This window comes from Anguilla rostrata, chromosome 11 (genome assembly GCF_018555375.3).
Source record: "Anguilla rostrata isolate EN2019 chromosome 11, ASM1855537v3, whole genome shotgun sequence".
Classification (NCBI taxonomy): domain Eukaryota; kingdom Metazoa; phylum Chordata; class Actinopteri; order Anguilliformes; family Anguillidae; genus Anguilla; species Anguilla rostrata.
The window spans coordinates 35,369,315-35,393,218 of NC_057943.1; the positions used below are offsets into that span (position 1 = coordinate 35,369,315).

A 23,904-nucleotide genomic window follows, 5' to 3' on the forward strand; every position below is an offset into this window, starting at 1 on the left:
TAATATAAAATAAAAAAAAATTTCACAATGCCAATGTTTTATTGTCCCCTTGAGCACAATATACATAAGAGACACAAAAGTATAGGTTTTAGGCTTTTGCAATCTTAGGCTATGGTTTCTTAGATGTAGCCTAGCTGTAGTGGCATTCCCTCTAGATCTCAAAATAAGCCGCAAACGAGCTGTAGGCACAGTAACTTCAGTCTGACGCAAATGACAGGAGATGTAATCTAGTTTGAAGAAGTTTACTGAAATGATAAAGTTTGAATCACATCGTGTCACACGGTAGAAAAACTATGTGCTCCCGTGCCTAACGCAGCTCTCTGCCCGACTAACATGCGCGTGACTGCTATACACGTCACTCACTATATTAACGGGAGCATCGATAATCAATATTCAATATACATGAATTTGTTTTTGTACATTTTATACATTACCTATTTCTTATACAATGAATAGAAAATATAAACTCTGAATTTTGCATGAAATATAAATGAACTTACACTCACGGGCCACTTCATTAGGTACACCTGTTCAACTGCAAACTGCACCCGTTAACGCAAATATCTAATCAGCCAATCACGTGGCAGCAACTCAATACATTTAGGCATGTAGACATGGTCAAGACGATCTGCTGAAGTTCAAACCAAGCATCAGTATGGGGAAGAAAGGTGATTTAAGTGACTTTGAACGTGGTATGGTTGTCGGTGCCTTACGGGCTGGTTTGAGTATTTCAGAAACTGCTGATCTACTGGGATTTTCATGCACAACCATCTCTAGGGTTTACAGAGAATGGTCCGAAAAAGAGAAAATATCCAGTGAGCAGTAGTTCTCTTGGCAAAAATGCCTTGTTGATGGCAGAGGTCAGAGGAGAATGGCCAGACTGGTTCGAGCTGATAGAAAGGCAAAAGTAACTCACATAACCACTCGTTACAACCGAGGTATGCAGAAGAGCATCTCTAAACACACACCACATCAAACCTTGAAGCAGATGGGCTACAGTAGCAGAACACCACACCGGGTGCCAGTCCTGTCACCTAATGAAGTGGCCGGTGAGTGTATATTCTCACATTGTGGCTCTTACACTAGCTTTGTCAATTTTTCTGTCTTTCCACAAATTTGCTAAATAAAACATTTATCAAACACTGATTGTATGCTATCAGTGTACTAAGGCCTGACAATTATTGAAAAGAAGACTGATTCCCTTTTAATTAGTCTACAATTTTTATGGAATTTGCATAAAATTTGTGTATTTTTATAACGCCATTGAATTAAATGAAATGTATTGGCCTATGGACTACCTTACTCCAGAAAGTATAAAAATGGCCTGTTGAAGCCTTGTAGGTTTTCGCCTCTATCTGGCCACAAATTACTGTACTGGGTTTTCTGTCTATGAAGTAAAGCTGGAGTAAATGCTCTGATGCCTTTAAGCTGGTTTTCTGCTGTAAGACAGGCTTTAGGTTCAAAAAATGTCCTAGGAAATGGCAGTGGCTTACCTGAGAGTAAAAGAATGTCACTATAGCCCCCCCCCCCCCATCCCCATAACAGAATCATGCAAATCTGCTAAAACTGCTGTGGAGGAAAATCCCTTCTTAGGTTCGGTGGGTGAGTCGGTGATGCAAGAATAAAGACTAGAACTTATGATTTCTTCTAATAACCTTTTTTATTCTCTTTAATCAATAATCCTTTTCATGTACGTAGGCCTACGGGAGGTCTCTAGTACCATAAAGATACATAGAGAGCTTCCTCCCATTATGTTTTTACATCCTTTTTATCCTACCCTGATGTATCTTCCCTTTAAAATAACCAATCCCAGCCTAAGTCAAACATATGTTTCATAAGTTAGTTTAACAATAACTATTATATAATTTTCCATTTTAATCAATGACAGATATTTCACTACACACACTTACAGAGAAATATATATGCATGACTTGAATAACAAGTATTTGTCCTCATGGTTAACAATTGATCCATCTTCCAGTTTCAAAGTACATACACTTCACATGCATTCACTACATGCTGTAATCCAACTGAAATATTGCCTCATATACATACCACCATGTTCTAACAAACTATGTTTATATCAATACTGTTGCCGTGATTACTTTGATTTTCATTCATTCATTTTAATAGAATATAATCTATACATTTACTATATATAGCAAATCAGTTCTTTCTAAATCAGTATCCTTTCTCTTCTCTTACAACTCAAAGGTCTTCTGCACAAGACTGTTTCCCACCAGAAGTTACTTACAAAATTCCACTCAAGTAAATGTTTACAATTTTCCCTCCTGCAACTGGGGTTCAAAGATTCTTTAGGTAGTATGCATCAGTGTACAAGGAGACCACTGTCTTTCCTTAGTTACAAATAGACATAACACAAAATACCTATTGTTCTTCAGAGATAATCACATACATTTAAATATATACTTGATCAGTACAATCTTTAATAAGAAGAAATGTAAAAACATTAAAAGAATGAAGAAAACCCATACTTCCACACTGCCCATCTGTCCCCTTTCTTGATCTTGTCTTGACCTCTCTGCTGCGTTTTATACAGTTGATCCTGATGGTGACTCTGGCCCTCAAACCGGTATCTCAGCAATTTCAACGGGATGTACTTTTCCAAACTTATCAGCTCAGTCCCACGGTCTCAACCGTTAGTGTAGGAGTTCCCCAGGGCTCCATCTCAGAGTCCCACTGCCTTAGCATCCACAGTCTCCTCCCACCTATGCTGGCACTTCCTATTATGTTGTAGGTTTACAATGTTACTTCAGTACCTACTACTAATGTGCTTCCTGTTTTGCTCTCTTCCATTTTGCCATTAGCATTTGCCGTTCGTTTGATTGTTGCTTCTGTTTAGTCTTATTTTAGTATTGTTCCATTCTCTAGTGTGTTGTCCATTGTGTATCTGGTTACCCTCTTTTTGTCTGTCCCGTTGTATTCGGTTTGTTACGGCTGGCTCGAAGGGCTGCAACAAACAAAGTCCAAATCACCAAAAACCAGACAGAAACTGTACTAAAAACACAAACTCAGACATTTATTAATCCAAAACACAAACTAAAACAAAAACCCACAAAGTTCACAAAATAAGAGTCTTTACAAGAACCTACCAAACGCAAACCACACAAAAGAAACCCCAAAGAAGATCTCCCCAGCCTCATACTGCAGGGCTTATATTAGGCCACAGGCAGGTGGAGGCAATTAAGCAATTAGGTATTACCTCCACCTGCACTACCCAGGCAAGCAGAGGCTGGGGACGTAACACCCCCACCCATAAGACAAAAAAAGAAGAAAAAAAACTATAAGGTACATCGGTCCTTTTTGTTTTTTCTTTTTTTTTTATACAAACAAATGACCGAATGTCCAAGGAAGTGTGCGTGCGTCGTCGCCGCCGCAGGAAGGTCTGCCTCAAAAATTGATCCCACACAAACTGGGCCGTACGGCCATGACAAAACAGGGAGATGCACACGACCAAGCCAATTAACAAACAAGTTATTAAAGGGAAAAGAAATAACATAAGAAGAGAACCTAAACAAACGCCAACCAAAAACCAAAGGGTGTCTCAAGGAGGGGAGCACAACAGCAACTGAGGATCTTTTAAAGAGCACTGGCACACAGAGCCCAGGTGTGGCCAGTGTTGCTGATTACACTCTGCCACGCCCATCTCCAGGGCCCAGGTGTGGCCAGTGTTGCTGATTACACTCTGCCACGCCCATCTCCAGGGCCCAGGTGTGGCCAGTGTTGCTGATTACACTCTGCCACGCCCATCTCCAGGGCCCAGGTGTGGCCAGTGTTGCCGATTACACTCAGCCATGCCCATCTCCAGTACCTACCAAGACAGCAAAGACAACAGCCACACAAACCACATAACAGGCAGACAGGGCGGATAGGGTCGTCACACTACGCCGAGGCCATGGGACAGGGTAAGATAGAGGCCTCTATACACTAGCACACATAGTTTTGGGTACTTGTATAGACACCCCAGGTTAGGAGTGGATACCTGCTGTTTTCTGTTTGTTAGCTAGAGTAGGAAGTCAGGCTTTTTGTTTTGTTGTAAAATATACTAGTTAGCCTTGTCCTACTTTTGGTTTATAGCCAGCTCTGCTTGGTTTTGTTGTTTTCTTTTCTTTGGCAACACTTGGGTCCCTTGACCTTGATTGTGTGTCTTGTGCCTTGTTTTGTGTCTTGTAAATATTGTATATATTGTACAATGCCGCTTGTATTTTCACCTTTGCACCTATATCACAGTAACACACACTTCACTTGGCAGTCCGTTCCAGTGTTCATATTATTATCACTCCAATTGCTCATCATCTTTTACATCAACCGGTCTTATATACACTCACCGGCCACTTCATTAGGTGACAGGAGTGGCACCCGGTGTGGTCTTCTGCTGCTGTAGCCCATCTGCTTCAAGGTTTGACGTGGCATGTGTTCAGAGATGCTCTTCTGCATACCTCGGTTGTAACGAGTGGTTATTCAAGTTACTGTTGCCTTTCTATCAGCTCAAACCAGTCTGGCCATTCTCCTCTGACCTCTGCCATCAACAAGGCATTTTTGCCCAGAGAACTGCCGTTCACTGGATATTTTCTCTTTTTCGGACCATTCTCTGTAAACCCTAGAGATGGTTGTGTGTGAAAATCCCAGTAGATCAGCAGTTTCTGAAATATTCAAACCAGCCCGTCTGGCACCGACAACCATGACACGTTCAAAGTCACTTAAATCACCTTTCTTCCCCATTCTGATGCTTGGTTTGAACTTCAGCAGATCGTCTTGACCATGTCTACATGCATAAATGCATTGAGTTGCTCCCACATGGATGGCTGATTAGATATTTGCATAAACAGGTGCAGTTTGCAGTTGAACAGGTGTACCTAATGAAGTGGTCAGTGAGTGTATATGTGTTACTCACCTCATGTACCCCTAGACCTTTGGGGTCGTAACAGCTACTACTTTTAGTCAGACTTCTAACTTGGCATCAGCTCTGCTTGTTGTATGAACCTTTATGGAGGCACTTTTTGTAAGTCCCTCTGGATGTTTGCTAAATGTATTGTTGTTGTTATCATTGTTGTTGTTATTAATATTATTATTGTAGTCTTCCTTCCTGATTATTACCTGCTCTTCTCTGTTTCTCCCAAATGAGTCCCTATTTCTCCATGTTCTCTCTCAGCCTCTGCGGGACTCTCTGCTGGTGCAGTGGCTGGGATAGTGGTGGGAGTGATGGTGTTGCTGCTGGTTCTGGCTGGCAGTGCCTTTGCAGTCTGGAAGTTCTTCATAAAGACAGCAAACCCTGAAAATGAAATTAGTTTCCAAGCAGCCAATGCAGAAGATCTCTAAGGTTCCAACAGCAGAGCAGCATGCGTTCTGTTTCCTGACAGCCATGAACCCCCTCTCTCTGTGTCCTGTAGGGTAGTTATAAGTTGTTTCTCTGCGGTCCTCTCTCTGAGGGCTCAAATGCTTTATTTCTGCATAAGCTCCCAAATGAGTCTGTGTCTGTTACTTTCAATATTCCAACACTATCTTCCACTTCCCTTCAGGATCGCCAGACCCCTCATGCCAGATACCCATAATTCTAAGACACTGGGGGGGATTAACAACCTCCTTGCATGTAGAGGAGGCATAGTAAGGACTGTTCATTCGCTGTTAACCACACTAACGTTGTGAACCCCCATGGTGTGATAGCTTTGTGCTGTGCCAACTCGACGCCTAGATAATTTCTGTGTATCCCTATAGAGCACCACTGGCGACTAGCAGGCACCGTCAGTATTTCAAGGCCGCTCTATTCACACCAGCGAATGGAGGAAAGTCTAATTGAATAATTAGCAAATACAATTACAATATCCAACAGGTCTGAAAAACTCAAAGCGAGTGCAGGCTATTAGAATCTTACAGTGTCACGTTTCTGAGTTCCCTAGCCTGCACAACTTAGAAATAATTCGTCATCTTCTCGTAACCTGAACCAAAAGTAATCATGTCTGGTATGGGTATATTTTAATACTCACAACGAAGGTCGGGGTACAAAGTATATCCACCTTTCTTGCATTGCTAAATAATTATCCAACTAGATCAAAACTAAATAAATATTTACCAAAGTTATTGAAACCCGCCCCACAATGGGAAAGGCGAACGTGATATGAAGGTGTGCTCTCAAAACAGCCAATCACAGCTCAGACTGCGCTCTCCTGGTCAGGTCAATGACCACTGAAGCCACCCTTCTTCTTTTTTCTTTTTCAAATGTTTCCTTTTTCCTTCGTACCCAAGCCGTGGGTCACGTTGATTTTTAGGAAGCTATCCTAGCCTCTGTGTCCCCGCCGAATAACCCTGGATCGGTGTACTGTTGGACTTAAGAGTGTTCGCACCGCTTTGGAACCGTGTGTCTACGCCTTGAAGTACTGACGGGCTCGTGTTGGGAGTCCGGTGTCGCCGATCAAGCTGGCCTGTCCCAAGCTGCATTTTCCAGCTTTGAACTTAGGGCGTGCTGCCTCAGCTGGGTCTCGGGGATCACTTCCTCCTCCCGCTCTCCTCTCTTCCTCTCCTCTCCACACAACGACTCATAAGTAACGCCATAATTCGAAGTTTAACGTACCGTTAGCTATTTATGCGTACATCCGTACGGAGCCAGCAGTAGCAAGACAGTGGCTAGACGGTAAACCACATTGTATGGACGGAGTGTGGCACAGTGGGTAAGGAACTGCGCTTGTAACCGAAAGGTCGCAGGTTCGATTCCCGGGTATGGACACTGCCGTTGTACCCTTGAGCAAGGTACTTAACCTGCATTGCTTCAGTATATATCCAGCTGTATAAATGGATACAATGTGAAGTGCTATGTAAAAAAGTTGTGTAAGTCGCTCTGGATAAGAGCGTCTGCTAAATGCCTGTAATGTAATGTAATCTATTCAAACCCTACATGCCAGCCAGATCCCTCCGTTCTGCTACCTCAGGACGCCTAGCACCTCCCCCTCTTCGCACCTGCACTTCCAGAACACGTCTCCTGTCTGTTCTCGCCCCACGATGGTGGAATGACCTCCCTGTGGAGGTCAGAACAGCTGAGACACTGACCCATTTCAAACAACGATTGAAGACTCACCTCTTCAGGCTGCACCTCTCCCCATCCCTCCCTTCCCCCCTGTAAATGACTAAACTTAGGGTTGTAACTAGGCAGCTGTTTCATAGGTGACTTAGGTGCATCAACTGTCTTAACGACTACTTGTATTTTTATTTATCTTTATTTTTCCATAGATTGCGTTGTTGCCGTTCTCATTGTTAGTGTTAATCAGTTTAACCATCAGGGTCCAAGTTGAACTATGCGGTTGTTCCCTGCACTTGGACCGGTACTTCTCTCTAGGGGTTTCGTCATACTTGTTCCTGGTTATGGTTATACACTTTGTTGTACGTCGCTCTGGATAAGAGCGTCTGCCAAATGCCTGTAATGTAATGTAATGTAATAATATGTATGTATCTGTGTCTTGTCATTACGAACCAACCAACGCACTATTTATTAACTTACATGCTTTAAAATTTTATGATCTATTTGATCTTAAAACTGCACAGATAATGTACAATGTTTTAATACCATGTAAGGTGACCTTGAGTGTTCAGAAAGGCACCTGATAAATGTATTAAAATATTGTAGTGAATGAAGAATAAAAAGCTTGTTTGCAGCTTGAATGTGATTCCTCTACTATGCCCTGTCTGTGGTATATATGAAGTGCTTTAGGGAATTAAGACCTCTAGGCCTGCATGGTCAGTCTTGGTATGCACTCAGTGATCCTAATTGATGATTGGCTAGTAAATTGAATCTTTGCATATGGTGCTTAAATTAATCTCAGGGTGGAATGACAGGTCTTTGTCTCTGAAAACTATATAAACTAATGTATTGGACTTTATATACACGTCCTGGACAGCAAGAAAACACAAGCTTTTGTTACTCAGGACACAAATGAGCAGTAGGTACTCATAATACACTGTGGCCATTATAACCTGCTGCATTCCATGACCAGCACTGGCAACCCCCAGGACTAAAGTATAGTAGACCTTCATTAGCTGCACAAACCAAAATCTATTTCACTTGACACTGGCTTTAAACCATAACTAATTGCAGCTCTATAAATACATTGGGTAGAAGTGTTCAAGACCACTTCCCAGCAATACAATAACCTGTCTAATTTACTGAATCAACATGGCAGATGGTAACACTGCCCAGTTGTTTAATGACACCCCTCCCCCAAGTCAGCCTTACCAATTACACATTTCACGGCAATACACAGCCAAACAGAATGACATACAGAAAGCAACACGGTGAAACCACAACTGTAAATTAAAAAAGAACTTTATTGGTAGTTTTTTTACACAAAGCAACTGCAGGGTGTGTAGCCAGAGTCCAGAGCATCCCGTAAAAACGACCTCTCCCAGCTCTGCAGCCTCTCGGGCGCCAGTCGGCTCAGGTGGGTGGCCCTCCCCCGGGCGACGGTGGAGTTTCCGGATTAATGGCTGCGTGGGGTCTGCGTTTCGGGCTCTCCAGGTGAGCTCAGGGCAGGAGTCGTGAGGGTAGGTCACAGCTGGAGCCGGGGGGGGGGGGGGGGGGGGGGGGGTGCAGTCTACTTTGACCTCTGCCTCATCTTTCGCCTTTTACGCTTCAGCCTGGCAACAAGTAGAAAGGGGTGAGTGTGGTCATTCCCGGCAGGCTGCACACCAAACCACAGCAGATTTCACCGCAAGAAGCGATATAAACATACAAGTAACAGCATCTCACCTGCGCATACGCTTTTTTCGCCACTGAAACAGATAAAGGACAGTTAGTAAACAGGATTCAAGAAAGTACAATATGACTATAAAGAACGTGGCCGACACAGTAACTGGGAATGGCTTGATTTCCACATTAGTGGCAAAGACAGGAGAGCATCCTAGAAACACGTTTAAGCCTACCATAAACAACCATCAAGCACAAGCACTGAACGGTACGTTCAGTCACGCTGATAAGGAACTCGGTGCACTCAGAGGCCGCTTCTAAACCCGAACGGTCGGTTACGGTTTATTAATTTTAGGCAAGGGGTTGTCAATCCTAGCAAGGGGATGGCATCCACCGGAGCAGAGAAATGAGAAATGGCTAAATGACGTTCTGCATTTCCTCAGCGTGTTCAAGAGCTTTAGATAGTTAAATTCAGTACGAGTAGCAAACAGACTAACTAGCAAATAGCAACAACTAGAATCATACCGAACACGTTCCAACATTTGGCTTCCATGTTGTGGGAAATTAATTACAGTTCGTCACGTGTATACAAACGACCAAAATGGGGGCCTTGCAACTTTCCTGACGATACAAAAGCAAGCGAATAACGTCTTAAAATAATCGCGACATGCTCGTCTCCATTTAAAGTGGTACCAAGTACAGATATTTCAAAACACTAACCTAATTTAACTATGCTCCTTTTAGAGCATTTATTAATTGTTCCTCCGCTTTGCTACACTCCTGTAACGCTAGTTAGCAAGCTAGCAAACTAGACTGCCATATTACAGATAAAGCAAAAAAACAAAAGTACTGACCTTCGCCCTCATATCGTGGAGCTGTGTCTACAACGAAAAAGACAAGAGGGGTTAATGCAAATACAGGATGGCTGAAAAATCGACTGGATTAATTTGGATACTTTTAATCAAACAAGGTCAACGTTAAACACAGCGTATTCCGCGTACCTTCTCAAGATGGCACAAATTCCAAGAGGGTATGACGAAGCGATTGGGTGATATTTATACAAAGCATGACGTCATTACAAAGCGCCCAAAAGCGAGAACTATTGGAAATGTAGTTTTATTTTGCACAACGTACTGACCCTGAATGCCATTAGTATTACTGCTACAGTAGTTAAAAGTTTAAAGTGTAAGTTTTAATATTTCGATTCCTTGCAGTAGGCTCATGTAATAGTCATGGAACAAAATAGTCTGTTAATGTTATATTTAATGTCCTACATTTGTTTATCAAAGTGGAGCGGCATTGTATCAATTATTATAAATTTTACATCTTCAAAACTCTATTCAGTCAAAAGCAAATAAAAAAGAGATATACATAAAAAACCATCCATCAATCCATTATCTAACCCGTTTATTCTTGGTCAGGGTCATGGGGGGCGCTGGAGCTTAACCCAGCATACTTTGGGCGAGAAGCAGGAATACACCCTGGACAGGTTGCCAGTCCATGACAGGGCACACATACCATTCACTCACACAATCGTACCTAGGGGCAATTTAGACTCTCCAGTTAACCTGACCTCCGTGCCTTTGGACTGTGGGAGGAAATCCATGTCGACACAGCGACAACACGCAAACTCCACACAGAAAGGCCCCGGCTGGTAACATAAAGAGCCAATTTTTAAATAAGTTCAAGTTTTTACTATCCTAAAGGCAACAAAGTTCTTATATTGCCTTGCACCTAATTCGGTACTGGTCATTTGGACATCATGTGTATTGTGTAATTAACATATCATTAGCAATTACATAACATAGATATCCTATCCGGCCTGCACCCGCGTTTCACCTACTGTGTATTTATTTTCTTACTGAGGCGGTAAGCAGCTGCACAAAATCCACGCAATGTGGAGGGGCCCCGAGGGCATCCTCCCACAGGAAGGACATTTTTATTAACTCCTGTGAAATAATCCATTTGTTGGAATAGATTAGGTCAGCTTCACTGACATACTTCCAAAGGTTGTATCAGAGAAGGCATGTGTTCTACACAGTAATGGCATTATGCCGTTGTCAGTGACTGGTGAATGTCACATGGGTCATTTAGACCAATCTGAGGAGGGACAGTGCATGTAGAGAGGAAAGCCATTTTGCTTTACTGATGTGGCTGAATACTACATAAACCATTTAAATCTTTTGTGGCACTCCTGTCTCCACTTGTCTGCAGGCCTGAATTGAACCCACAATATTATAAAAAATGTAACGCTCCATTAAAAACTAGATATTAAAGGACATACTTTTTTATTATCATTATTATTATTATAAAGTTTATTTCAATTTTTTGAGTTCCCAGCAGGACCAAAAATGTGTAACAAAAAAGAAAACTCCAAAACCACACCCTCCCCCTTCAAAGAAAAAGGACAAGAGGGGGAAAAAAAACAACATTCGTTTGACAGGGACCTCAAACAACCTCTTGCTTTACAGTATATAGGTGATACCAGAAAACAGACCTGTTATGACAGCAACGCTGACACTGGACATGGGAGTTTCTCGCTTTCTGCTTTATCGACTTTACTTGGGATAAGTTCCCTGCTAAGGGCTACTTGCAGTCCAGATCTGAAACTGTAGATTGGAGGGGAGGATGCTAGAGCAAATCCATGTCTTGTAAAAGCCAAGACAGGAACTGCACAATGTTGAATATTAAAAAAAATAATAATAAAAAAGGAATTCAGAAGCACAACAGCAAAGCAAGAGACTTCCAACATTTCCAAGTGAACATCGGTTGTGTGGTTTTATAAGTTTTATAAATTGTAATATTTTGACATGGACTGACGGCCTCATTGTGATTTAAAAAAATCCCTTTAAACAGGAACTGAACTCACATTTTTGGAGGACAGAATTTCTTGGCCTCCCTCTAGTTCATGACAGGGAAGATTCAACTTGACCTTCCAATGGTCCTCCTATAACTAATTTAATTTTTCTGAACACAACTCTGATTCAAAAGATATCTCTCTCAAACATCGTTTTTTTTTTTTTTTTTTAAGTTCAGGTAACTTCAATAAATGTATTAGTCTCCAAGTATGTTTCAGAGGGCAGAAATGTACAATGTATAGTCAAATAATGAATATTATAAAAAATTTGTTTAATTTTGGGAAGACTACAAAACCGAAAAAGCAGTATTAATTAAAAGGACTAGTAAGTAATGAGTATCAGACTGGCATGGCAGACACAGAGGACAAGCGCAAAATCCTTTCCAAGCGAAAGATTTAATGTCCTGACTCAATAGCAGGACTCAAATACAAAGTCTCGGTTTCCCCACTGCAATGATCTGAGTCGATGTAAACACTTCCTCAGGGGACAAGCGCCCACCATCTGCATTTTTCATTTCAATAGGAAGGGGGTCACAGGAATTAATCTTCCATTATATTCAAGGTAAAGTTCTCTCTGTGACTTTTCAGTTCACACAAAACTACCACTTTAGTTTCCAAAAGCTGCACATTTGCATTTGAAGCCAATTTAAAAAATGCGATCCATTCTGGAGGTGGCAGCAATTTACTACTTTAAGAAATAGTGCTTCTATTCATTGTTTCCTCATACATATACAATACAAAATCATTTAAGGGTTATTTGGTCAGTTAATTGCATAAAACCCAAATGTGGGCAAGTTTCTAAAGACAGGGATTTGTAATAATTCAGAAAAGTAGACAAAACATGAAGTGTTTATCTGTAAATGTACATGTGGTAAACAATGGTAATGGGGGTCCTGTGACTAGACCATTCCAATCGGCCTCCTTTTTCAAACACTGTGATAAATGAGCAGATGAAGTGCCAGTACCTTTGAACAGAGTCACATTTCCCGTGTACAAGCAAATCAAACAGTCAATGAAGTTTATTTGGGTGACAAAAATTTTTTTTTGCGAGTTTTAACAGACCACTCCAAAAGGGTCTGGGGGACGAGGGCATTAAACCCTCATCCCGGTCCAGTTCTGGCCATACTGGGAGACTGGAACGCAACAGAGAGGGAGAGAGGGGGGTTTCTGGGTGAACAGGCTTGGCGAGGTGGCAGGTCGGAGCATTTTTTTCCCCTCCTTCCGACGCCCCGCTTCTTCGGGACGTCCGCCGCATTTCGGGTCTGCGCGGAGAGAGCCGGAGCGTCTACTCGGCGGCCTCGTTCTCCTCGGCAGTCTGTCCCGACGCGTTTTCGGCGGTCTTGGAAGCCTGAACGAGGAAACACCGAACGACGGGACAAATGATTGTAGGTCTCGTACAATCATTTAAAAAAACATTTATGATGGCGATAAAACAGTTTTAGAAACGTGTTTGCAGCACTGTGTGCGTCTAGATTTTCAATTTCACCTACAACTCAACTTTAAATGATGTTCAAACAAAATTTAACTAATGATAATAACACTAATACTATTAATACTAGTAAAAATTCTACCTTCTTTTTCTTCTTTTTCTGTGTCTTGCGGCTTGCTGAACTCTGTAGCAGGGTCTGAAAACACAGGATTGTACACGTATAATACTGGGTTATGTTACTGGATAATAACCTGGGTTGCAAAATGGGACATTTTCCATGGACAATAATGGGATAAACAGGATTCTTTATTTATAAGATGACAGTATAACAGTGATTTTCCTCCTGACCCCTTAATTGTTTTTGCCATGTACTGAAATATATTCCAGGCACTTAGCTATTAGCTAATTTGCTTTTTAAAAATGACACAGAATTTTCTTATATTATAAAAAACAGGTGAAAAGTTTTTTTTCATATACAAACATTCTTTTTATAATCAAATAAATGTCCAAATGTACTAAATTATTTTGAAGGAATTAGGAAAATGCCATTCATTTCTCCCATAGCCAGTCTATTTTTTTGATCCGGAAGTCCCGACAATGGTAATGAAATGGTAATGGATGGTAATGAGATCGTTGGGCCATCACATTCCACCAGAACAGCTTGTGTCCACCATGGAATGCAACCTGCCAGCATCTGGCCTTCAGCAGGAGGGATTTCAACCATGAGAAAAATCTATCTATCTAACTCATAAACATCGACTCAAGCAAGGCTCCACAATCTCCCATAAATGCTTGACCAGATTCAGATCTGGTGACCAATAAGACCATGGCATAGGGATTACATCATCGTCACGCTCATCAAACTACTGGGTGGCTGAATGTGCTCTGTGAATAAGGGGCATTGTCTTTCGCCAATATATTGCTCCTGGCAGGAAGAACTAACTTCACATTGACATGAAACATCACAGAGCTGTCTTTGTCACATTACCCGAATATTAGCCCTCTTTCAATGTCACTGCAGTCTCGTCTCGTCACACTAATTATGATGAACCAGGCCTGGAGGCACCTCTTTTCTATATAATTGTGTCCACAAAGTACTACCATTACTTCACCAATATCTACGTGTGTGTGTGTGTGTGTGTGTGCGTGTGCGTGTACTTTTACAATCTGTGCTGTGTGTACTGTACTCATTATATTTTGTGTCCTGTTTAATGAGATGAGCTTTATCACAAGTGTCATTACCACGTACGCATTATTTACACATTTAACACCAGTTCTGCTTTTCCTTCAGGGTTTCTTCATCATGATGTGAAACCCCCCTTGCGTGCCAGCACGTAGGGAGAGGGAAAGAACCGGGATCCGGTCCGGTTACCTTCAGCTCCGGGTCCTGGACTTCGTGTTCAGATTTGTAGAGTTCGTTCTGGAACAGTTCGCTGGTTATCCTCATCGGACCGTTCGCCATCAGGAGCACGGTGAACTTGAACTGGGCCACCAACTCGCCTGCGCGGACCCAACCAGAGACTCAGTCAGGCACGACGGCCACCATCGCCTCAGTCAGACGATCTTCACTTTTATAACCACGTTAATTAAATCATAATAAAAACGGATCAGGCGAGTTATTTCAGCTTTGCTCTTCCTGTAGCTAATTATTTTTAAAAAGGGCACAGTGTAAGCAAGAGTGTGTATCTGCGAGTGTGTGTGAGCACCTGAGAATGTTTGCGTGCGTTTGTGTGTGTGTGCTTGCGCGTGCACTGGTTGGTATAAGACCACACCCATTCCCACCCCTCCAATGTAAAGCACTGAGATCTTAAAACGATACATATACACATTCAATCCACAATAATACAAATAACAATACCAATAATAATAATACAAATAAAAACGTGTCATATTTCCTATGGTATATTAGGCTCACCTTCCTTCTCATGGAGGACGTTGAAGGGCTGCAGCAGCTCATGCTTGGCGCACTCCACCACACCTAGACGGGCCTTGCCCTCGTCTTCAAATGCTCTGAGGAGGGACGGGGACGTACAAGAAGGAACAAGAACATGAATATCAGAAAGTGGCGGAAAATTGAGGGGGGGGGGAGCTGGTATCAAACCTCAGGAGTCCCATGAGGCCAGTGTCTAGGAGTAGGTAAGTTCTGCAAGACCAATAGGTGAGGCTTGTATTCATGTTCGAAAAAAAAAAAAAACAGCTTGACAATAGAAAAAATACGTGCCGATGAAGGAACCGGAAAATTCTAAAATGAGTGATTAAAGAGTGTCTGAAAACTGAAATCTTGCGATATTTGATGAAAGCCAACCGCTAACGAACTTACTCTTCCCTGAACTCACAAGAGCTCAGTGTCAGCCATCTTCTCTGGCACGGAGACACACACGACTGCTGGCAAATGTTTCTGTGAGACCGTAAAATCTGTAGCCAGCTACATGTGGTTAGAATGCCGTTAGAACATTGTCAGCATAAATAAATCGCGCCGTCACTCAACACTGTGTTTAATTTAAGTGTCTGTAGATTAAAGCACCTGAGAGTGAAGTGTCTGTAGATTAAAGCACCTGAGAGAGAAGAGTCCGTAGATTCAAGTACCTGAGAGTGAAGTGTCTGTAGATTAAAGTGCCTGAGAATGAAGTGTCTGTAGATCAAAGTGCCTGAGAATGAAGTGTCTGTAGATTAAAGTATGTAAGAGTAAAGTGTCCGTAGATTAAAGCACCTGAGAGTAGTGTCTGTAGATTAAAGTACCTGAGAGTAAAGTGTCTGTAGATTAAAGCACCTGAGAGTAAAGTGTCTGTAGATTAAAGTACCTGAGAGTAAAGGGCATGGTGTCGAAGCGTCTCTCCACCTCACTGAAGAAGACGCGGGAGGTTTTCATCTTCAAGCCGTACTGCTTGCTGGGGTCCCGCTTGTAGATGGTAGTCCTCTGGCCTCCGTCCCTCGCCTGTGGGGGCCACAATCCACAAATTGAGCACTTCTTCACATAGACATTAAGCAAAGTTGTTCTCTCACCTTTGCCAGAATCACATGGGAGGAGCTAGCACAGCTATTAGCCACAGTAGTGTCGCGTGTTTGAGACTGCACAGCAAACAGTGTAGGGGAACTGTGTGAACCCTTGAGAAAGATAGTGAACCTAGATTGATTCAGTAACTATTCATCTACTTTAATCGCATAAGAGTGCCTGCTAAATGTTACATGTAAATGTAAATATAAAAAGCAGGAGGAGACGATGTCTGCTAGCTTGCCGCTGACCGCGCGGTCATGCTGGTGCAATGCGGAGTGGACACAGAGGAGAAGGCTGGAGGGGACCACTTTAGAGGAGACACACCAGCCAGGTTGTGCTGTGTGTCGATAGGCACGATTTATTAAAATAAACACGATTTTAAACACATCAATGTGGTTGTCAAGATGCAGAATCCCTCACCAAAAGACAAGCACCTGAACAAGGCCACTGACAAAATGGCCTGTTCAGAATTTAAACAAGCACAGATTTCAAGTTGGCATGCAACTCACCTTCCCCTCCCCAGTGCTGATCAACACATCAACTGCATACACCTCATGCACCTCAAACTCCGCCTTCTCGTGATCCTTCCTGCGGACGGACACCAGCCTCAGCCAATCAGAAAACCCAGAACATGCACAACGGAGACACACAAGAAGCTCTAGTCCGGGCTGGCGGTAGCAGTCATTATGGCTCTATGAAGAGCAGCACATACGCACATTTTTTCCACATCATTTCTGGTTCCTGAACTTTTAAGACTATTAAAGAATATTTTCTACGTTTTCAATTTTTTGGATCAAAAACCCCACACTCACACTAAAACCAGATTAAGGGCATTGTGTACTTCGGAAAACAAATTTTAAAGCAGCTTGAATTTTTGTCATTTGCAAAACTAGAAGAAAAACAAAGATGAATGTGCTTTCCAGCTCTGTAGAAGTAAAGTGCTTATACAACCATTCATATGACTTAAAATAAAACTGTTTTTACAATGTTTTTTCCATCGTTCTCCCCAAAATGGAAGACGCAATCATGGGTTGTGGGCCCCATCCAAGCACTAGACCAGTGCAGAATGAACCACCCAGCACCCCAAATCAATGCTCCAAGGTCCCATAGAAACCCAGGACAATGGATTATAAATATGTGTAAACCAACAGGACATCAAACATGCTGTCAAGCACTGACACCACAGGGGGACGAACTGAAATAACCAAACCAGGCGCAAAGTGAACTGCCAAACCAGTCGCTAAACCAGCTTCTAACCGCCTCACCGCTGCTGGTCTGTGGGGTTCTGAATGATGGTTTTCTCTCCATCAATGACGTGCTGTTTCAGCTGATGGGACAGCATTCCTGACAGAGGGGAGAGAGGGATAAATCAGTAAGTTACTACAGTGAACAGTACAGGAGGGTGCGACTGTAGTACGACTCCCCACCAAGCACGACTCCCCCACACACAAGCCCTACGACGGCCCACCTCCAGCACGGCACTCCGCCACCTAGCATCGACTCCCCACTCTAGAAATGACTCCCCACCCAGCCATGACACTCCCCCAAGCACGATCCACAGCATGACTCACCACCTTCGATGACTGATCGCACTTTGTATGACTTGGCGACGTCTTAGTTCCACAGGACTCCGAGTCCACCTCCCTTTGTGGCTTCTTGATGATGCGAGAGCCGAGGAGAGAGATAGAGAGAGATTACACTCTTGGAAAATATGGAATGAGTGAATAACAAAATAGTCTTTCAAATGGTTTTGGGTCTGACCCACTAGAGCAGGGATAATCAACTCTGGCCCTCAAATCCAAATCCAGCCCTGGTTTTCTTTTCTCCCGGGTAATTAGCGCTACTGATTGGCCAGTTCTCGGCGCTCGAGGACCGTGAGTAGCTGATCCCTGCACTAGAGCGCTTGTTTTAGGAGCTGATTCTAACAGCATATGGATGGACTGCGACCAAACACTCACAACATAAAATCAAATTAAATAGCAGAAGAAGCATCTCAGGATATCAACCATTTATTACAGGAACTGAACAAACTGTTGAGACAAACACACCCAGATGGAATTCCCATTCTGCGAGCGCTGTAATTAGAAGAGTTATAAACTCTTCACACCTCCCGCACCCTTCTCCCCGACGCCCTTACCTGGTTTCCGGGTTTGACCAGACGCAGGGCGGCCTCCGCACACAGGTGAGCGGCCGTGATGACGTCAGCCTTCCGCCCGGTCACTGGGGTCTCCTGAAAATATGGGCCGAATGGAGAGAGAGAGAGAAAGAGAGAGGGGGATGATGGGAAAAGAGGGAGGGGTAAGAAGCGCAAAAAGACCCGTGGAGTTGGTTGCAGAGCACCGTGCCCCTCTAAAATGCTGGATTTCAGACTAGCGCAGAAGGCTTGCGTCATCAGATCTTGACTACTCTGGTTCTGACTGCGGCAGGGCAGCCACGGCAACCTCCCCGGTCAGTTTGGGGCCTGCCCGCGATCCACACCGGCTCCACTGACAGTTAGCGGCAGCCGGTAGCATGCAATTCCGAAGAAACGCACTGCTGTCTACACGTAGCTGGACAGACGTACAACCAAAATAAACATGGCTGTTCTCCAAAACCCTACATTACCCTCAATTAAACCCAAGGCCGAAGGCTCTCGTGTGCCCCGGTTAGAATTCTACAGCAGAAAGTTGAAGTAGATAAATATTCTTAAGAGTTAATGAATATTATTCATTTAATCGTGAAAATTAATTAAACGAGACGTCACTTTTTGTACATCGCTTTGGATAAAAGCGTCTGCCAAATAAATGTAATGTAAATGTAACACCGTACGATACCAGCATCTCCACAGTTGAAAACAAATTTCCCCACTGCAGTTAGTTTTCTCCACCAGTCAGTGCAAACCTGTCTTGGGGGGTTAAGCCTGGCTTTTTGCCCAATTTCCATTGTAACGTGTTTTTGTGACCATGTCTGTGTAAAAAGTGCTTAAACAAATAAACTGAAACTGAATATTCATTTGGGAATACACAGTAGAATACACAGTAGGACAGTACACTGCGGACGAACTTGCCAATTTCCCCAAAACATTTTTAACAATTAGAGTACTGCAATGGTCTATAAAAAAAATAATGTAGCGTTGGAATATAAAATGTAATGTAAATCAATGAAAGGCTTTATTAAATGGCAATGTAAACATAACCTTGCGTATAGGCAATGTGTACTTCTCCCTCATAACACACAAAACGTACGTAAACTGGAACTCAAATTGTAAAATGAAGTATGAAAATAAATCAGTTTCAATTAATTGTAAGCCTACTTTAGCAAATAAATTGGGTAGATAATGCTATTTCCTATCTATTCTTAAATGCCAAACAGAAGTGTCTTCCAAAACAAATTAACACTAGGGTAGCCAATTATACTGAAGGCCTTTTACAAATCTTTCACATATTAAAGGAAAACGTGGCAGTAGCCTGTAACGTTGCTGCCTTTATGTATACAAAACAATATCACTAATAGCCCTATTCTAAACTAAGCAGTCGCTGTGGAGAGCAAAAAAAAAAAAACAGGGAATGCACACTTTAGTCAGTTACCTCACTGATTACCAGTCCGCCAGTAACCTTAGTAACCGTGTATTTTTTATTTAAGAAAACCAGCATATCCGCATGCTCGGGGGAAAGTCTGCTTCTCAATCTGTTGACAGTTAATGCCGCAACGCCCATGTATCAGTGGCTGTTATGAGATGGCTGGTTATACTTTGCACTGAGTGTCACTCTTCTAGACAGCGAGTTTGCGAGACAAAACTTTGCCATTTCTACTCATGTAATGACAAGTGATTGTCACATATGACTCCTTCGTTAAGGCAGTCCAGGTGTCTGTTGTAACAGCCACATACTTTGCTGTTTAGAGCTTAGCTTTTGTGGCAGTCGCTAATGTTACGTATTGCCGTTCCACCTTTTGTAGTGATCATTTTGTGAGACCGGACCTGATAATCTGGTTCAATTTATTTCATTCAGAGTTCTCTAAAGTTTTGTTTTCAGTGTCAAACTTGCCTGGCTTGACTCCACTTTTGACGCCATACTGAATCGTGACTTGTTCTCCCAGACATGCCGTGATGCAATGCGCATATATTACATGAATAGCCATTTCAGCGTCCGAATACAGGCACCTTCCACAGTAAAACGTGCATTCATCTGCCACTACACAATGACTGAGTATTACCCCTTTTTGCAGAAAATGCAAGCAAAGAAGCCCAAGTTATTTTTCTTCAACGGACAATGTGAAGCTTGATTGGCTGTTTACAAAAAATGTTTGTGAAACAGGAAATTATATTTTCAAGCCCAGGAAAAGAAAGCTAAGTTTAAAATATCATATTTTTTAAGCATTAGATAGATAATCTTTCGTTTTCTTTTGCATTTCTCTGTACTTTATGTACGACAATTATGTAATAGTGTACACCTAGTGCACATATGCAGGTACTTTTCCTTTCATTTTTTTTGCTAATGCATGCAGTACTGTATTAAAATGTTCAAACACTGACATTTACACTTGATACAATTGTGTTTTTTAAGCCCATGTAAGGCACTTAAAAATCAAATGAATTTGAAGTGCTGTTGTCTGCTCTCCGCTGAATGTGGAGGAGGATGGGGACGGGGCTACGAATCCCATCGGACATTTCAAAATGGAAGAATAAACAAATGGGGCGTATAACGGGTTAAAAAGAGGCTCCTCACCTTGGTTGCTCCAACAACAAAGCTATGAGCCACGTTAGCGATGAAGCCGTCAACATGAACTCCAAGATCACTGAGAGAGATGGAAGGTACATTTCAATACTAGCATAAATTACATCATAATATAAACCGTCTTGGACTTGCATACACAAACACAAAACTGTAAAATACTGATAAATGGACAAAACATGGAAATACCACACAGAAATGAACTGAAAGGTCCACACAGACACACACGAATGCTAATCGACACACACGCGCACGCTCACACGCCCACACGCACCCTCCACAGAGAGGCAGAGGGATGTGCCACCTACACTTTGACCAGGTCTCCCTCCTTCAGCATGTAGTCAGGGTCGCTCTTCAGAGGGGAGAAATGGCACACGCAGTTGTTGACTGAGACACTCGTTGGGAAGGCAATGCCTAAAGACAGAAAGCCACAAAAATGTTTACATCTCCAGTGACAGAAAGTTATGCCATCCTCCTCCCAGTACCCCACAGTGGTGATGTCATCAGCCTCCTACCAGCATCCCATAGTGTTGACATCACCAAGCTCCTCCTCAATATCCCATAGTGGTGATGTTATCACCTTCCTCCTCATTATCCAAGTGAAGTCAAAATTCTCCAATCGTAGCCAGGCTGAGGTCTAATCCTTTAAGACATCTGCCTGTCTCAGTGACACAGCGTGCCTTAATTATAATGTTCAATTTAATTTTCTGATTTAGTGTAGTCCAAAAAGTATTTTAATGTTTAATGTTTTAGTTCTAATTACGTTCTATGTAATTTAAACATGCCCACCACAACGTCCTTAATAGAATTCTCAATTTCTTATTTGAAATAGTAATGTAAATTAGGGGCCTCTAAATGCAATTTCTGTCATTTTATTTCTTAATGTAATTTATGTAAATTATTTGCATAATTTGTTGTATTCCAATTCTTTCACCTGAAGTTCCCCCTGGGAAAAATAGTTATTCTGCTCCATTATCCCCAATGCACCATAGTGCTGCCTCATCATAAAGGAACACAGATTTCGTTGGGGTGCGGCCAGGACTGGTGCGGAGGTCCGCATTCACACAATATGACAAGAAATGATGTCAGCCCTGGCTAACCCAAATTGCTCAGACAAGATAAACAACATATACAAACACTTATAAAATAAAGGCACTAAAAATTGAGCTCTCACACTATCCCAATAAACACAACGACGATCAGGAGAAGCCTAAACCACTGCTGGCTCTCAAAAAGATACATGGCGCTCAAGAAAATATCAATACAAATAAATACAGTAGGAATATAGTAACAAAAAGAATCAAGATATTGTCCGGTATCACAAAAGCAATGCAGAACCACAAAAAACAAATAGTTTGTGTTGTTGGAGGTACAATTAACTCTCGGACATTAAAAAGAAGTTGGACAACTTAGGGGGAACATTCTTGTTCTGGTTCACGTGGGAATGAAGCTGGTTCACTTGTAGAGGAGGCCAGTGCGCACACTCGGGCCTCTTTGCGTGGCTGCATTCGTACCATGCTTTATCTCCATCCCTCACCTTTCTTCATATCTTTTTCCTTCTTGAAGATCTTCCCCGTTTCCGCCACGATGAGGGCGTCGCCTTTCTCGCAGAGAGACAGAACAGACACGCCGACTTTGGCCGCCTCCACCACTGCACGCAAGGCCTCTGAACAGTGCCAAATTGTGGGGAGACAGAAAGGACAAATACAAACTATAAAATACACAATAGAGTATACGAACAAAGTTTAAGAGCAGACTAATAACATCAATTGCGTTGGTCACCTCAGGGGTTTTACAAACGGGAGACCCAGTGAATTCCCAGAAAAAATGCAACAAAAATGAAGTTAATCACATAAACAGGGCGTACATAAGAAAGCAACATGTCAACAACCGCAACGCGGTTTGAAATTACTGGTGCGGTGCCCTAGAATGGATACCCATTGCTTAAGAGCTGAAGGACTGGTTGTTGACCCCGATAACCAATTCCTCAATGAAGAAGAACCGTGGAAGGGAAATGACGCCATTGGATTTCCAGCTGAATACGAACACTCTGAGCACCGATATCGCGAATTTCAGCCAACGTATGAAAATTTAAGATTCTGGGCCAGTAGTGTTAACCTTAATAACATAAAAATTTGATCTTTGCATTTGAGGTGATGGAAAATCACGACTCATGACAAAGTGGCGGGTTCACGCGACAAACTTTGACAACTTTCACATCTTAAAAACCGTATCGATAACTACCTAACATAGCTAACTCAAACTGTGAATCGCTTTCGCTAGCTAGCGCGTGCATTTAGAACAGAACATTATTTTATCAGAGGACTGACTGCACATTTTTCCTTTGTTTAATCTGGCGAGAAGACAAATATTTTGCTTTGGTCGGTATAGTTAGATAACGTCAGTTACTGCTATAGTGTCTTGCTGCCAGTTGCAATGAGTTTGCAAACTGACTGATTTAGAAAGCGTCCCAAATGCTATCATTTGAGTATCCATTTGCTTATTAGCAATAGACAACTAGCCAACTACCTACAGTTAAATGCAAGCTTACTTTATGCAGAGTACCTAGAAACAGCATAGCCAGCTGACTAACGTACAAGCTAGCAAACTATTAGCCAGATAACAGCAAACTATCAGCCAAATAACAGCAAACTGTCCAATGATGCAAAACTGATCAATGTAGATCTGAATATTTGAGTGTGAGTGTGTTAGATACACTCCAACCCAGAGTGCGCACATAGTCTATAAGTTTAGACAAATGGATACTTGGCTAGGCCATCGCAAACCTTCCGCTCCATTGCGCGTTATCTGTTTCCACGTACGGCACATGGCCATAAACTGTGACTAAAAGCGGAGGCGAGTTATGGCAGTCACCTTGTCCAAATTACATCCCAAATAACAAATCGAGGCAGACAGTACACCTACGGTTGGCGATGTCACCACCCATTTTGTACTTGGTGACCACCAAGTCTTCAGCGACGGTCTGCTCTTGCTGTTCGTCGTCTCCGGACATCTTTCTTCTGGCAGCTTTCAAGTAACTTCAATCCCCGGTGCGTCAGACGCGAAACCGTTCACACGGATCCGCTGCTCTGGCAGTGCCTCCTCTGCCCCTCCCACAGCGTGCGCACGCAGACACGTAACCGCCAAAGGAAACCGAATCGAGTGGGGCATGTTTATATCAAAGAGAGCGGCATGCATGAGCGTTATGTAATAAGTGTA

The 23,904-nt window shown here is 42.5% G+C and overlaps 1 protein-coding gene and 1 pseudogene across 6 annotated transcripts in view; one reads left to right on the plus strand and one right to left on the minus strand.

The window, feature by feature from the left end:
* The window catches only part of LOC135234720 (uncharacterized), a 42,983-nt gene extending 35,307 nt beyond the window's left edge, over positions 1-7,676 (plus strand). For 4 of the 6 annotated variants that reach the window (XM_064299593.1, XM_064299589.1, XM_064299592.1 and 1 more), the window contains exon 6: positions 5,174-7,676. In XM_064299593.1, coding sequence (XP_064155663.1) covers positions 5,174-5,340 — 167 coding nt within the window. In that variant the 3' untranslated portion in view covers positions 5,341-7,676. Of the gene's footprint in view, positions 1-2,560; positions 3,032-4,364; positions 4,528-5,173 lie in introns of those variants that run through there. The other 2 variants (XM_064299596.1, XM_064299595.1) reach the window with 2 other exon arrangements.
* Positions 7,677-8,314: 638 nt separating this feature from the next.
* On the minus strand, positions 8,315-23,834 carry LOC135234722 (proliferation-associated protein 2G4-like; annotated as a pseudogene).
* Positions 23,835-23,904: the final 70 nt, after the last annotated feature.